The sequence below is a fragment of the Nicotiana sylvestris genome, chromosome 6, assembly GCF_000393655.2.
Source record: "Nicotiana sylvestris chromosome 6, ASM39365v2, whole genome shotgun sequence".
NCBI lineage: Eukaryota > Viridiplantae > Streptophyta > Magnoliopsida > Solanales > Solanaceae > Nicotiana > Nicotiana sylvestris.
The window spans coordinates 166,702,213-166,718,941 of NC_091062.1; the positions used below are offsets into that span (position 1 = coordinate 166,702,213).

The following is a 16,729-nucleotide window of genomic DNA, read 5'->3' on the forward strand; positions in this document are numbered from 1 at the left end:
GGTAGAGAAATTAATCATATACCACGCAACAAAAGATAGTAAAAATATTTGGTTTCTGATCCTAAACCAATTGTGAAGGGAGGACTTATCATATATTGTTGATCTGATGCATACAAGTGCTGCTATATGCAATTTAGAAAATCTTAGACCAACACATGAAGCTTTGTTCTCATAAGCAATGGTTTAGCCATTAATAGGAGGTATTCAATGCTAAACCAGCTTGGATATAAACCAGCATTATCAAGATGAACTGTCTTGATTTCATAATCTGAAAATTATGCTCTTAATCGAGAAAAGCAATTCCAAATGCCAAACTGCAGGTTGACAATAATTACACATGTAACCATCTCATATATGCACCTATAAGTGGTTCACATGATAGGTGAACGGGCCCATATTCACCTTTTATATATTTCAGAATCAGGGGTCTTAGTCCCAACTTTAGCTGGTATAATCAATTCATTATGAGAACAAGCAACACATGAGAATTCCTGAAGAATCTTCTAGTTCTTTAGTATATGCTTATCTGAATTCTCAAATAGCTCATTTAAAAATGGCAAATGAAAACTTCAAGTTTATCATGTCATGTGCTATCTCTTAGTAAACTTCTGGTTTACTATGGCATAAACTTTTGCTTTAGTAAACTTCTGGTTTACTGTGATACATGATATAGTACAAATTAAAGAATAAGGCAGGTAACTTCTCACATACATATTATTTTACCCCCTATGATTGTGGAAACATGAAGATTATCAATCTTCCAATCATTTGTAGTCTCAATATGATAGTCATTTGTATTAGTAAACTTCAGGTTTACTACAACATATGTTTTGACCATAATCATATAATATGAATGACATATTTGTATATAAGCTCTTCGAGAGCCTTCATTTATTATCCACAATCTAATATTTATCTGGCACTACTGGTGTCATGTATTCTTTAGGCAAACATTTAGCTCTTCAGGAGTTGTTGATACATTTTGTACTATCAAATATTGCTCAGACACTGCTGGTGTCATGAGAGAAAATCACAATCAAATAAACAATGTAAAACAATTGTTTAAGCACACGAAAACTCCTCTTCATAATATTTTTCCACTTCAGGAGGCAATTTCAATTGTGTTACTTCTTCAGGAGCAAATTTAAAATACGAAATATTGAGTATATATTCTCTCAATTATATTAACTCTTCTGGAGGTGAATTGTAATGTATTCACATCAAGAGCGCGTTCATATTTACCCGACTTATTAGTATTGTCACATTCACTTCAGGGAATGGATTAATATTATCAAAAGTTCTCATCCTTCAGGAAATCGAACATAATTATCTGAATGCGCATTAATCACATCAAATTGTGATGCCTCAACCTCTTTTAAAATATTTACTACTTCAGGAGCAAATCGAGGCGTGCATTTAATATAGAGAATATTTATGTAGCTTATCTTCAATTGTAACCATAGAAAGCCTAAATTATCACTTCTGGTGATCATAGGCATATACCACTTCTGGTAGTTAACAAAATATAATTACAATGAGATATACGAAATATAACCACTTCTTGTGGTTGTATATTTCTTGCAAACTCTGCTAGAGTTTAAGTTGATCTAATAATGTTATCCATATTCTTCAAAATGACATAAACAAGATATATTATAGTAAACATCATTATCAAATCATAATTTTTCTTTATGTACAACAATTACATAACCATACTATCTATTACAAATAACAAAAATTAAAATATTTACATTTCTACAGATTCACCACCGATTACATGACTTGTTTCTCCTTCTGGGAGTGCAAGGTAATCAGTTACATACAAATGCATGAAGTCTAAATTATCTTCAGAAATAAAATTTGCTTCAGCATTTTTCTCTGACTTCTTTAGGGAGGCTTGATAAAGCTCAACCAGGTGCTTTGGCGTACGACAAGTACGTGACCAGTGCCCTTTTTCTCCACATCTATAGCATGCATTTTCTGCATTTGGTGCTTGCACCGCTTCATGCTTTTGTTCCTTCCTTTTCCACTGCTGGTGGTGAGGAGTGTTCTTTGGTGCATTATTATTACCATGATTAGAGTTTCTTTCCCGACCACGACTGGGGCCACGACCTTTTCCACGTTTAGCCTGGTGGAAGTTCGTCTCATTCACTTCAGGGAATGGACAAGAACCAGTAGGTCGGCTTTCATGATTTTTCATTAATAGCCCATTATGTTGCTCGGCTATAAGAAGATGTGAGATAAGTTCAGAATACTTTTTAAATCCCATCTCTCGATATTGCTGCTGCAGGAGCATATTCGAGGCATGAAAAGTGGTGAAAGTTTTCTCCAACATATCATGATCAGTAATATTATCACCACATAACTTCAATTGGGAAATAATTCTGAACATAGCAGAATTATACTCACTGATAGATTTAAAATCTTGTAGCCTTAGATGAGTCCAATCATAACGTGCCTGTGGAAGAACGACCATCTTCAGGTGGTCATATCTATCTTTCAAATTATTCCACAGTATGACTGGATCTTTAATAGTGAGATATTCCATTTTCAGGCCCTCATCAAGGTGATGGCGTAGGAATATCATTGCTTTGGCACAATCTTGGTTTGATGCCTGATTTTTATCCTTGATGGTGTCTGCCAGACCCATCGCATCAAGATGAATTTCAGCATCAAGCACCCAAGACATGTAGCTTTTGTCCGATATATCCAGGGCTACAAATTCAAATTTAGAAAGATTTGACCTTATTTAGGAAAAGAAAGTTCTTACCTCTAATACTTTCAAAGTATTTGCTCGAGATGTCAGAGTCTCGTGCTGATAACGTGTTATGAAATAAAGACTATAAAGTAAAGACAAGTATAGAGAGAAACTGATATATTATTCGAATTCAAACTGATGTACATAATGAACTGAAATTTCTTCTATTTATAGAAGAACAGAAGCTGTTGTGTAAGCTGCTACGCAAGTTGCTGTGTAAGCTGCTACTACAAGCTGCTGTGTAAGCTGCTATTACAAGCTGCTGTGTAATCTGCTACTGCAAGTTGCTGTGTAAGCTGCTACTGCAAGCTGCTACTATACCAGATATGAATAATCTTCTACTGAGAGCAATGTTTATCCATAACGGAGTACTGAATGGATAAACTTATTATACCCGGTATGAATAATCTTCTATCTAGGGTAATGTTTATCCATAACCGGATACCGAAGTGATAAGCTTCTTCAGGAAGCTTATTTCCAATAGAGTACTAAATGGATAAACATATTTACGGTGGAGTCTCATATGGATAAGCTTCTTCAGGAAGATTATTTACAGCGGAGTACTAAATGAACATCCATAACATAATATATTTATAACAGTTATGTATTACTTAAAGTCTCCTGTTTAGTTTTAGTAGAGTATATTATTATATTTAATCTGGGAATTGAGATAATTTGAATAGTAACTGGAATATGGACCAATCCCGATTTCAATGCAGAGTTGGAGCAATAAATATGATGGCCCACTCAAGATCAGTTAAACAAGCCCTTACACATTTTTTGTTAAGAAATTATTTGTATGTTGCCTGACATTACACATAGGCACGTAAAAGTCCTTAAACTTCATTTTATTTACAAACAAGTGGTAAGCAACATAATAGAATAATCAGAAGAACAGGGGCAAAAGTTACCGGATAGGCCCCTCACGCTTTACGAAAAACGGCTTCAAGTGACAGTGCTCTTTAGGGGCCTAAAATCCGAAAAACCCAATTCCGAACTGAACCAAATTAATTCGGTATTTTGGTTTCGGTTTTTTTTTATATTTCGGTCTAATTCGTTATTGAAATTTTGGTACGGTCTTCGGTATTAGAAATTTGAAATTTCGGTATACCGAAATACCAAATTTTTTAAAAACATTTTCTTATATTGCTCCAGCCCAGTCCACTTCCCGTGTGTCCCAGCCCATCGCCCTGCCCACTTAAAATAATTTTAATTCCAAAGTTTCCAACAGCCCATCACCCTCCCCAGCCAACTCTAGTCTCTAAAGTCTAAAGATTTGAGCAATTACCATATACATATTAGACCTTCTGTGAACGAATAGTAGCTTCTTTGTCTTTTCGGGATATAATTAATCTAGACGCGTCCATTATAAATTAATAGTAATTCTTCGTGTTAAGTTACAAGAAAAGATATATACATAAGAATTAAGATAATGTATTATTTATGCTGGGAAAGGAAGGATGTGTCAACCTTTTAAAGATTAATTTTATTAACATGTCCTTTGTTTTTAGGTAATTTTAATTCCACGTACTCGTGTGCTTGGATATACCCACTTAAAAAGATTGATATGATCAGTTCTTACTTGGCCTATGAGTTACAGGGTCAATTCCGAATTTTCGATTTGCAGAAGTTTCTTTCTCAAATGAGTATTCCAGTAATTTCTCAAACAAATTCTGTTTTACATTGTCCATTTGGACAAGTCTTTACTCTTTAATATTAAACCGAAACCGTACCAAAACCATACCAAACCAAAATAACAAATACCGAACCGTACCGAAATATTTTGGTACGGTATTTGGTATACACAATTGATAAACCGAATACCGAAATACCGAACCGAAATTCTTAAATACCGAACGCCCACCCCTAGTGCTCTTGGGTATTTATGTCAATTCATGTTTAAGGTCAAACTCCTACTTAACACTGTACAACACCACCTAAGCTTGAACTAAGAATAAATTAAATAAAATGTCAAAGATGTCCTTTTGGTCAGCAACCAGGACGACCTAAGCTCCTCAAACTCCCTCTTATTAATAGTAGGAATGTATCAAGACACCATATATACAAAGATTTACACTCAAACCAACTTTATCCATACGCGAGAACATTAAGTACTTTTTTCACGTTGTTGGATCGAGCAAGTGCTTGAAAGGAATTTTGAAATTATTCGAAATTGCCTACTGAAAATTAAATGTCTCCATTGAAAAGTGTGAATATTCAGTTGAGAAGTGTAAAAACTTCATAGGAAATAGAGATTCTAATTATCTAAATGGGGACCTAAAATTTATATTTGTCAATATAAATTTGCACTTACCAATATAATATTGGAGACCGTACGAGAGCAACCATAACCCTAAATATGACTCTATATATATAACTGTATGGATAAGTATTTTATCATCGTAAATCTTAAGCTTATTATATAATATGTGAAAAATGGATAGGACTCTAATAAAGAAAGTTATTAACGACATTTTGTATTAAGAATGTAGGAATCAACTGAAAAAGCTCAAGTCCGAGGTTAACCTATTGTTGCTGAGGATGACTCGTGAAATTGGTGTAAACTACATCAAAAGACTTTTAATGGATTTCTCTCCTCTAATCGGAATATGTAACATGTTGCAGGAGCTGCTCAGTACTACTATTTCCGACTCAAATAAAGCAAACAACAATTTTATATCAATATTAGTAGGACACTAAAGCTGGTTCTAATGTGTCCAAGTCCCCATATGTGAATCAAAAGAGCGAGTTGGATGGAGACTTAGATGCCTTAGTCAGCTTAAGTGTCATTGCTGATATTGATAATAAAATTATTATTACCCTCATTTGGGTCAGAAGTAGTAGTAAGTAGCTCCTCCAACATGTCATATATGCCGGTTAGAGGATAAGAATCCATTAAGAGTTTCTTCATGTAGTTTATGCCAATTTCACGAGTCATCCTCAGCAGCAACAGGTTAACCTCGCACTTGAGCTAATGAGCTTCTTCAATTGACTCCTAACATCTTACTACAAAATATTGTGATTCACTGATGAACCATGAAAAGATTCGTCAATAACTTTCTTTGTTGGAGTCCTAACCATTTTTTTCACAGATTGTGTACTAGTTTGAGGTTTAGGATGATGAGATATATATGTATCCATAGAGTTGTATATATAGAGCCATATTTAGGGTTATGGTTGCTGTCATACGGTCTCCAAAATTATACTGAAAAGTGCAAATTTTTATTGGTAAGTACAAATTTTGGGTCCCCATATAGATATTAGAATTCATATTTACTACTATAAGCATTTACACTTCTCAATAGGGTATTTACACTTTTCAATGAAGCCATTTCAAATTTCAGTAAGCAATTTCGCTCACCAAAATTGCTTTCATGCATTTGCTCGATCCAACGAAGTGAAAAAAATACATTCACAAGTATTCTCGAGTATGCATAAAGCTAGTTTGAGTATAGACCTTTGTACATATGGTGCCCAGTGGCGGATCCAGGATTTTAAAGTTATGCGTGCTCGCCGATAAAAACTTCAAAAGAAGAGGAAAAATGAATTTACTTGTGATTGCTCACTCAATATTTATCTAAATATTTGTATTGTTGCCTATATAAATTAATTAATATGGTCAAAATTAATGGGTGTTTAAGCACCCACAACTCTCTATGTGCATCCGCCGCTGATGGTGCCTTAATATATGGTTGGTAACTTGGTATAGTCAAGGAATATGAAGTAAGCATCGAAAATATTTCTATCAACGTATATGAATATCATCTACAGCCTAATGGTGTAACATACAATATGATGATATTTGGATACATAAAGAGGGTAATCCTTTGTATAAATAAACATGGTACAGTTTACCCACTGTATCGATTAATTTAGATCAAGTTAAAAATATCAAACAAATTAGGAATACTTACAATACCTAAGATTTTGGCGTATTTAATTTGCTAAACATATTTATTTTAAATAACATTAAGAGCGTGAAAAGAAGTTTAATTAAACTTTAAAATAAGGTTCTGTAACTTTCGATGTGCAAAAGAAATAAGCGTTGAAGAACGAAATCTAGTGAGGTCTTTGTAATTAGTTCCTATGAGAGTGAAGGACCTATAATTATGTAATTTTTAAAAATTGTTTTCTTTCATTTAATATTAATATGATACTTATACAACTGTATTTTGGAAGTCAAACTATTTTTCATTTGACAAGTAATATTTCAAAGAGTTTTTTGTACTATAAAGTTTATGAATTTGTACTTTATGGAGTCAATAAACATTTATTTGTATGTTTAAAAAGTAAAGTATTAATATGCAAATTACCTAAAACAAAATAAATTCTTGGATATTTATTGATTCTTGTATTTTTAGTTGTATTACTAGTATTTTTAATTTTATTGCACATTCTACTCACAGAAAATGGATGATATTCGTCCATTGGGAGTTGAAATTGAGACTAAACGAAGATAGAGGAGAAATTGAGGGGTTTACATATATTTGTAAGGGTCGTTTGGTATGAGGTATAAGAAGGTATAAGAGTGGTATAAAAATTTAATGTCATCTTAATATACTGTTTGGTTAGCAAATCAGGTATAAGTTATCCCGGAGTTAATTTTAATACCGGGATAACCTATACCTTATAGAAGGTGGGGTAATTAGCACCGGTATAATTTATACATTCTTTTTATAAATTATGCAATTATCATTCTTAATATAATATACCAAATAATGAATAAACAACCATCACATTATAATTAATCCCAACATAACCTATACCGATATAAATCGTATTCCAACCAAACAATCCCGTAAAGAAATGGAAAGCGATAGGGGGGACTGGAATTGGAAACTATACCTGGCATAAAAACGATGCGACTCGATTTAAAATATACTACTCTTTTCTTTTTCGAAATGCAGAATTTTTTTAACGCAGGTGACTTGAATTGCCCTTTAAAATGAAAAAGTGTAGCTGGTGAAAACACTAAAAAAAGTGCTCCTTTTTCTGTTTCCGATCAAGTGGTAGTTAATTACGCATACGGCCGATCCATGGCGGGGAGGAATCCACCGCCGTACAGGCCAAGAGGGGGAGTCAACTTTTCTTCTTCTTCCAGATCCTTCCATCCTTCCCGCAACTCGACCAAAAATGTCAATTCAGAAGAACGGAAGAAGGCAAGCTCTAGCAATTGGGACAATAAAGCCGCCATTGATGGAGATATTGATGATATTCAGAATTTATCTCCCTTAGTTGGAACCTGCCCTTTCATGTGTCCTGGTATCACCTATTTCCTCACTTCTCCCCTTTCTGGGTTGACATATTATGCTTTTTTGTGTGCGCAAAGGTGGAATCTAACATATAACCTGGTACACAAACAAAAAAAAAAACCTTTCTTAAACTATGTTTGTATCAAATCAATAAATACATAAACTTTTAACTTGATTTAATTTATCACTTAACCAGGGGAAATTAACTGGGTCGTTGTAAACAGGAATTTTTTCTGCTTCCTGTAACCCATTGTTAGTCTAACTGGATAATATAGAAAATTTGAAGTATAAAATTTTATGAAGTATGTGTGTTGTATTTCTCTATCTGCGTTTGTGTTTGTATAAAGAGGTGCAGTTGCTACATTTAAATCCTGGTCCATGCAGGGGCGGATCCAATAGTGCGGAACCGTGTTCAATTGAACCCATAACTTTCGGTGCGGAGCATGAATTTATATGTAAAAATCAATTAAAATTGCAGCAAATAGTAGATATGAACTCATAATTTTAAAAGTATAATGGATTAAATACTAAAAACCTTAAAGGTTGAATTCATAAAGTTTAAATTTCAGATCCGCCTCTGGGTCCATGTGAACCTGCAACTTGAAATAAGTTGTCTTTTTCTTGGAAAAATAAATTGCAGTTGAGGAGAGGGAAAAGCGAGAGCGGCTGAGAGACTTAGCTGTGTTCGAGAGGCTATATGGAAATCCTGCCAAATCATCACCAAGCCTTGCTGTTAAAAAGGTAGTAATATTTTGGGTATTCTAGCGAGCAGGTGTAATTTCTTTACCCTTTTTGTTTGATCAACCGAACTCCAAGCATAGCTGGTCTAGAAAGAGGAAGGTTGGCAGGTTGATGACCAGTATAAAAGAATTTATCTATGATGAATCTTCTGAATACTAAAATAGCCAAATGGATACAGAGATTCTCATGGCCAACACTGGATTGGTATTGAGGTTTAGTTGATAGTTGAAATTAATTTGTTTGATTGACTGATCTTAACTAGCTCTGTGTTTCACTTGACAAAACATTTCTAGATTTTAACCAGCTTGTCAAAAATTGTGGAAACAGTTTAAATTGTAATAGCTCATCAAGCATCTAATGGCCCTTTTGTGAGCATCAATATAAAATAATGGATTAGAAAGTAAATGTTTTGATGTTCATTGATAATACAGGTGGTAGGACGTATTTTTGTTGCTTTTTGCGCCATAAAAGGTAATAGTTTGCGTGGACTGTCGTATAACAGTTTTATGACACTACAATGCCCCCCCCCCTCCCCGAAACTTTTTTAGGTAATGCTAAGTGACTATTCAGTTTTGAGGTTTTGTACGAGAGATGGTGAGTTGGTGAATACAACAAACGTAAAGCAACTCAATATAAGGAAGTAGAACAAGTTGGTGGCTTGTACAATATCAAACAATTTTCCCTACCATGCATTGACTAATTACTGCCAAATTTGTAGATATTTGTACAAAATGGTTAATGCCAACAAAGTCAAGCGCATTTCATCAAGGATAACAGAACGTGCTTGTTCCCTAGAAGTTAGAGGGCCTAAATTTTTTTTCTTTGAATTTGAAGGTAGAAGACCACCTGCTCCAACTTTCATGTGTAAGAATTATTGACGTTGTAGTCCATAGCTAAAAGCATCAAATTGAAACGCTACTCCATAATGTTGGAGAGGATAAAAGATCAACAAAATCGCTTAGGACAAAAGAAATTTTGTGCAGAAAGTTTCAAAAGGAACTGAACCTGCAATAAAATGCAGAGCTCTGAAGGGATGAACAAAGATAGATCACTGAAAATTCTCATTTTTATCATTTCAAAGTATACCCCAAAGCAGTATATTATAGATTCCAACAGCTGTTTCTTCTGCTATGTTTGAGTACAACAGAATTTTATTTCAATGGTCAAAAGGAATAATACATTCATGTCTTAAAAAAGTTCTGTATTTCCATTATAGCATATCTTTTCCATGTAGCAGTTAGTAGGTAATAATCATATTTTTTAAACAAAAATGTAATCAAGATGCAATCCTATCCCAGCCAAAAGTTGCTGGAGTTCTGAACATATGAAGTCCATATAAGAGTGACTTTTGTCCTGGCTGATTTGTCCCTGTGTGGTTCCCAAGGGTATGGCCTAGTGGTCAAGGAAGTGAATTGAGAACCATGAGGTTTCAGGTTCAAATCTCAGTGGAGGCAAAAACACAAGGTGATTTCTTCCCATCCATCTTTACTTTGGTAGACAGAGTAACCCAGTACCTGTGTTGGTAGGAGGTTGCAAGTACCGGTTGAAACTAGTCGCGGTGCGCGCAAGTTGGCCCGAACACCACGGTTATCAAAAACAATTTATCCCCGTGTGGGCGTGGCTAAGGTTCAAAATTGACTTGATGCATAAGTATTACTTCCTCCGTTTCAATTTAGATGAGGTACTTTGACTCAGTATGGAGTTTAAGAAAAAAAAAAGACTTTTCAAATTTGTGGTCTTAAAAGCTTAAGGGGTAAAAGCTTTGTGGGGCCATGACATTTGTGTAGTTATAAAAATTTCTCATTAAGAGTAAAATGAGTTAAATTGAATAGTTTAAAGTTGAATTATTTCCAATTGTAAAAATGTGTCATTCTTTGGAACGGACTAATAAGAAAAGTGTGTCATCTAAATTGAAACAGAGGGAGTACTTTTATTTACAGCATGGATAAACAATATAGGATTTAACCAGTCTTTCCTCTCCTCTAAATTTTTTACTCCTTTCCAACTTCATTTTCATTGTTGTTATACTTATAAGCCAAGTGTTAGTTGTGGCGGAAGTGATTTCAGAGTCTTTCTTATCTACTTTTGATACTTTGGTAAAATTTAATTCACTCTTCAGTCTTTGCACAATGATGGTTTATTGAATTTTTCACTTGTTAGTTCTGCAGGACTATATCCGGAAAGACTGTGCAAGATTCTGATGTGAGGCCTCTCTCAGTGTTGGAAGACACTTTAAATTATCTGAGTAACTTGCTGTACTCTACAGAGCATCCCTTTGAGGTGGTTCATGACTTCATCTTTGATAGGATGAGATCCATTAGACAAGATCTAAGCATGCAAAATATCGCTTGCAGTCGAGTGGTCTCTATGTATGAGAGAATGGTATGCTCATTTAATCAGATTATCTTATCCAAAAGAACTTGAATTAGATCTGAATCGTATATGTGTGTCTAGATACATGAATCATGATATGGTTGCATCTGAACATCCTACGGTTCCTGCATCTCAATCTTGTTTCCTCAAGTCTTAGATCCACTGCGAGCAAATTTTAACACTGCAGAAAGCAGAAAAAGATCAATAAAGGAACTTGAGAAGCTTGTAGATTGAATTCAAAAGATGAATTCATTTGATAATAAGAAGTGGATATGTTGTTAGATGTGGATGTTGTATCCCCTACTAGATACAATTTTTAACCAATTTATTGATACAAATTTAGACATTGGGCCACCTTAACCTGTTGGCCATGTTCTCCTAATCAATCCCCTAGTTTCTTGCATGTTGACTTCATCTGTTCCCAGTCTATTTAAGGGAACAACTGGATTTTGATGTAAATAGCTTTTGTAATTATGCACCCCTAGAGTGCTTTTGTTAATGATTTCGTTACCTCTTTCTAAAAAAAAATGGAACTTTTTTTTGTAAAGGAATAGAAGAGAAGAACATTTTTTTATAAGGTAATAGTTTCGTTAAAAAGGGCAAAAAATGTGCTCGTATACAAGTATACCAAAAAATAGAAAACCTTACAAAAAGAAATGGTTTTCTACGAAAAACACCCAATTATTTACACAAAAATAGGAACCTCGTGGGTGCACGAAAAGGAAATGAGGGGAAAAGGATATTCCTTAATTGTATGAAGTCTTTCTCTGCTCCTTCAAAAGCTCTCATATTTCTCTCCCACCAAATGGTCCATATAAGTGCTAGAGAAGCGACATCCCATGCCAGCATCTTTTCTTCCGTCTTCTAAAGGCCTAACAAAACATAGTCTGTGACTTGATTGCTGACATTACACAACACCCACCTCCTTATATTGGAATCTTAATCTAATACACCAAATAAGTATTTTTTTCTCTTCTTATAGGCTAAGTATTTATTTTTTTCAATGTAGAGAATATCCTCCTCATTCTATATATTAGGAGATTGATAGAGCACTTTAGGGAGAGAAAGAAGGACTTGCATAGGGCGTTTATCGACTTAGAAAAGGATAAAGTTTTGAGGGAGGTTTTGTGGAGATGTTTGGAGGCTAGAGGTGTACCTGTTGCCTACGTTAGGTTGATTAAGGATATGTATGATGGAGTAAAGACCCGAGTGAGGACGGTGGCTGGGGATTCAGACCATTTTCCGGTTATGATGGGGTTGCATCAGGGGTCGACACTCAGCCCTTTTTTATTTGCTCTGGCAATGGACGTACTGACGTGCTACATCCAAGGGGAGGTGCCGTGGTGCATGCTATTTGAAGATGATATTGTATTGATTGATGAGACGCGAGACGGTGTCAACGCGCAATTAGAGGTATGGAGGCAGACCTTGGAATCTAAAGGTTTTAAGTTGAGAAGGACCAAGACAGAGTACTTAGAGTGTAAGTTCAGTGGCGAGACTCAAGGAGGGGAAGGGGAGGTGAGGCTGGACTCGCAGGTCATCCCTAGGAGAGTAAGTTTTAAGTACCTTGGGTCTATTATTCAGGGGGATGGGGAATTGATGAAGATGTCACACATCGTATTTGGGCGGGATGGATGAAATGGAGACTCGCTTCCGGTGTTTTATGTGACAAGAAGGTGCCACCGAAACTTAAGGGTAAGTTCTACAGAGTGGTGGTCAGACCAACGATGTTGTATGGGGCTGAGTGTTGGCCAGTCAAGATCGCTCATGTCCAGAGGATGAAGGTAGTAGAGATGAGGATGTTGAGATGGATGTGCTGGCACACCAAGTTAGATAGGATCGGAAATGAGGTTATTCGCGACAAGGTAGGTGTGGCCCCTATTGAGGACAAGATGCGGGAAGCGCGACTTAGGTGGTTTGGTCATGTGAGGAGGAGGAGCACATATGCTCCTGTGAGGAGGTGTGAGAGGTTGACAGTGGAGGGCCTACGAAGAGGTAGAGGTAGGTTAAAGAAGAGGCGGGGAGAGGTGATTAGAAAAGACATGATGCAGCTTCAGCTGGCCGAGGACATGACCATTGATAGGAAGGTATGGAGGTCGAGGATTAGGGTAGTAGAGTAGGTAGTCTAGAGTGTTCATAACAGTAGTATTGGCACGCAGTCTCGCTTTCTGTTGGTAGTAGGTTTTTATGACTAATCGTTGTTTTCTTTCATTGTTGATCATTTTACTATCTTGTTGTTTCTGCTTTTATATAACTCTTTGGTACTGTCCCTTGTCTATATTTTCATTAATGTGGTGCTTATGCTTTCCTGAGCTGAGGGTCTATCGGAAACAGTTTTTTTATCCTCACAAGGTAGGGGTAAGGCCTGCGTAAACACTACTCTCCCCAAACCCCACAATGTGGGATAATACTGGGTATGTTGTTGTCGTTGTATTCTATATATAACCCCCTTCTTTGGTAATCTTTGGTTTGGCTTGTTGTAATGACAAGGAAACATCTACTAGAAATATTCTTGTTATTGCTTCGACTCATATTCCCCAAGAAGTGAACATCTTATTTAGGAAACCAAGCAAATTATTTTTTTTGTAAAGATACTAAGCTTAAAATATTCAATTATTCCTTCTTTTAATATTAATGCAGAATGTTCAGAAATATGTAGCTCTAATATCGTTTTCTCCACAGGTTAAATTTCATATAATATCCCAGCATAAGCTTAGAAGATGTGGCGGTTTAAATATTTCTTCACTGTCATACCTCAACATGGAGCAGCTTACGAAAGCATTGGTGACTTTATTTAATCTTTATGAAGCAAATCGAACTTCAGAATCCATCTTTGAAAATGAAGCTGAATTTTTTTCCTTTTATGTACTTCTCCACCTTGATTCTAAAACCCAAGGAACAGTTAAGTTTTCATTTTTTTTCCTTCCTCTTTCTGAATTTATCATAAGATTGTGAATTGCAGTTAACTATCACCATTTTCTTTGTTCAATTTCACTAAACATTGTTCTTCTTGATTTGCAGGGGGAGACACTATCTTTATGGTTCTGCCGTGTTCCTTCTCACATTATGAAGTCAACAGAAATGAATTTTGCTCGGAAGATCTTGAGGTAGATCAAAGGCATTTAGTATCAATTGCAGTTGCTAGTAGAATACTTTTTATTTTTGTATATGGGAAGTTCCACCTTTTATTCTTATCTGTAAAATATTTTGTGACAGATACTTTAAATTGGGCTTCTACAAGAAATTTATCCATATAACAGAGTCCGAAGCATCCTACCTGCAGTATTGCATTATTGAACCTTCTATCAATGAGGTGAGTTCTTATATATCAGCAAATTTTATTTCTGTGGTATATGCTCTCTCATTTGTCTGATAAATATTGTTTTCACTCCTCTCCCACTTCTCGTTACTGTTGGAAGAAAATTGGGGTTTGATCCTTCTCCCACCATATAAGTCTCCTTCTTACTGAGAAGAAAACAGGAAACTGAGGCTTGTCTGAAATGGCATCCTTTAACTTCTAGTTTAAAGCATCTCTGACTAATGCTGGCATTGAGAAGCAAAATGCTCCATTTTTTAGTGATTTCACAATTTTCTCTACTTCGTATAGAATTCCCTTCTTAACTTTTTCTGCTTCTCCCCCCTCATTTTGTTTATGTTTTATTTTATGGATAAGTTCGATTCCCCTTAATCTGCTTCATTTGCGTTACTAAGGTTCGAGCACTAGCTATTTCCTGTGTGAATTACGGAGGATACAAGCTTCAGCCTTTTCCCCTGGCAGCTCTTTCCAAATTCCTAATGATGAAGGTAAAATCCTATCTCGTATTAAGGGTTTTGATTAGAAAAAAAAAGGTTCAGCTCTCCACATTCTGAATTTGGCTGCTCCAATGCATGGTTATTTAGGAATGGGAGTTAGAATCTTTCTGCAATGACAGTGGCCTTCAGACCTCCATCGATGAAGAAGGAAATAGTTGCTTGCCTACCAAGCAAACAACTCTTATCTATCCAAAAGGAGGGTTGCACAAGTATTATCCTCTGGAGTCAGAACGGTTCGAGAGGTGAGTCCTACAAATTTCTTCATTCATCCCCCTACAGGAACAATTAAAATCGTTAAAGCAACGCTGAAAGATCTTAGATTAGGAGAACAAACTTAAACACTCCTTCCTTTTGCGAAAGTAGGCTGGCTGTATGAGCTCTAAGTTGCCAGGTATTTTGAATATGTGGGGAGTCCAAGAACATAACCTTGTACTAGTGTGACAGGGACCAACTTCAGAGTAAATATGGAGCAATTTATCACTAAGTCAACCATCATGTTGCTAAAAAGAATTCTCATGTATGTATGTAGATGGATGTGTAATAAATTTGTTTTGCTTCTGGTAGCGAATGAAAAATACTTAAAGATTCTAAGGTGATTTAATTGGTCCTTTACTATCCAATGCCATGGCTGATTGGTCGATCTTCTCTGGCATTGATTTATTACTCTCTAGCAGTACATAACCCTTGAGGAATGGGAGTAACTGGATTTCCGGGCCATAGTGGTTACCTGCTCACTTGCTTTTGCTATACTCGAAATCAGTAGTTGACCAACATACATTTTTGAAGCACTTGGGATTTGGATCCCATCTGTTCAAGCCTTAGTGGATAGTATTACCTAGTACCTGCACTGGTGGGAGGTAGGAGGTATCCCGAAATTAGTCGAGATGCACGCAAGCTAGCCCGGACACTACAGTTATAAAAAAATTAATTTTTCACATTCTTACGAACAAATTGATTACTATATCTTGTTCCTAAGCTAAGAGCAGAAAGCAAAATTATTGCATTCTCGGAACTTGATGGTTGCTGCAGATACAGTGCAGGCTCCGCCAGCTAACTGCTAATTCAACCTATTTGTTTCAGGTTATCTGTTGAGCTGTAAGAGCTTTGATGGTCGAGACACGAAAAGTTGTGTGTGAAAATCATTCAATTTGCTTGGTCAAGCTAGTTTGAGACTTCAGATTCAGCATAAGAAGAGCTCTAGATCTAGTTTACGTGACAGTATTCTGATCTTCATACATACCTCATTTTGAAAGTAATGTGCATCACCAAAAGATCCTCAGACCATTCCATTTAGATGTGTTTTAAGGTTTGTATTTTGCATACTTCTTGAATTTAGTAGTCTATTTCTCTCCCTCCTCCCCCTTTCCTTTTTTCCCTCATGAGGCATTGTATCATAATTCCTGTCACTTTATGCCTTACAGAAAAGAACAAGAAAGAACAAAGTTGGGCGAATAGTTGTGCTTACAAATATGTTTCTTATACAAGAGTCTTAGTTGATGGGATAAAGATATTAGTTGAATTTACTTCTTTTTTTCTATGAACGATACCTGCGGGATTGGGGTCATCTAACGCCGCCGTGATTCTGTCGGACCAAGGTGTAAGGCTTTCATCAGACAAGGAGCTGTAGCACAGCGGCTATCATACGGCAAATAAACTCTTATTTTCTATAGTAGATTGTTAAGAAAATGAGAATCTTGTCATTTTAATGCCATTTTCTTAGCTCGTTGGACATATTTCTTGAATTAGTACAGAAGCCAAAAACTACGTAATCAATTATCAAGAAGGGGAGTGG

The 16,729-nt window shown here is 35.8% G+C and overlaps 1 protein-coding gene across 2 annotated transcripts; it reads left to right on the forward strand.

The window, feature by feature from the left end:
* The first annotated feature begins 7,633 nt into the window (after window positions 1-7,633).
* LOC104231000 (SAC3 family protein C) lies at window positions 7,634-16,421 on the forward strand. 2 transcript variants are annotated; one of them, XR_711998.2, is made up of 10 exons: window positions 7,634-8,020; window positions 8,651-8,751; window positions 10,912-11,133; window positions 13,807-14,025; window positions 14,146-14,231; window positions 14,341-14,437; window positions 14,836-14,928; window positions 15,025-15,179; window positions 16,018-16,243; window positions 16,359-16,389. XR_711998.2 is itself a non-coding variant. In XM_009783920.2 (9 exons), exons 1-9 carry the CDS (start codon window positions 7,795-7,797, stop codon window positions 16,034-16,036), a joined length of 1,218 nt encoding a protein of 405 aa, XP_009782222.1. In that variant the 5' UTR covers window positions 7,634-7,794; the 3' UTR covers window positions 16,037-16,421. The 2 variants fall into 2 exon arrangements, 1 of the variants encoding a protein (XP_009782222.1); XM_009783920.2 differs by having other exon boundaries at window positions 16,018-16,421.
* The last annotated feature ends 308 nt before the right edge of the window (window positions 16,422-16,729 follow it).

What these genes read in the sequence shown, in the direction of transcription:
- LOC104231000 (XM_009783920.2), top strand. Translation starts at nt 7,795, where the DNA reads ATGGCGGGGAGGAATCCACCGCCGTACAGGCCAAGAGGGGGAGTCAAC. An exon ending in CTGCCCTTTCATGTGTCCTG is followed by an intron (nt 8,021 to 8,650) that starts GTATCACCTATT and finishes AATAAATTGCAG; the next exon opens with TTGAGGAGAGGGAAAAGCGA. An exon ending in TTGAACCTTCTATCAATGAG is followed by an intron (nt 14,438 to 14,835) that starts GTGAGTTCTTAT and finishes TGCGTTACTAAG; the next exon opens with GTTCGAGCACTAGCTATTTC.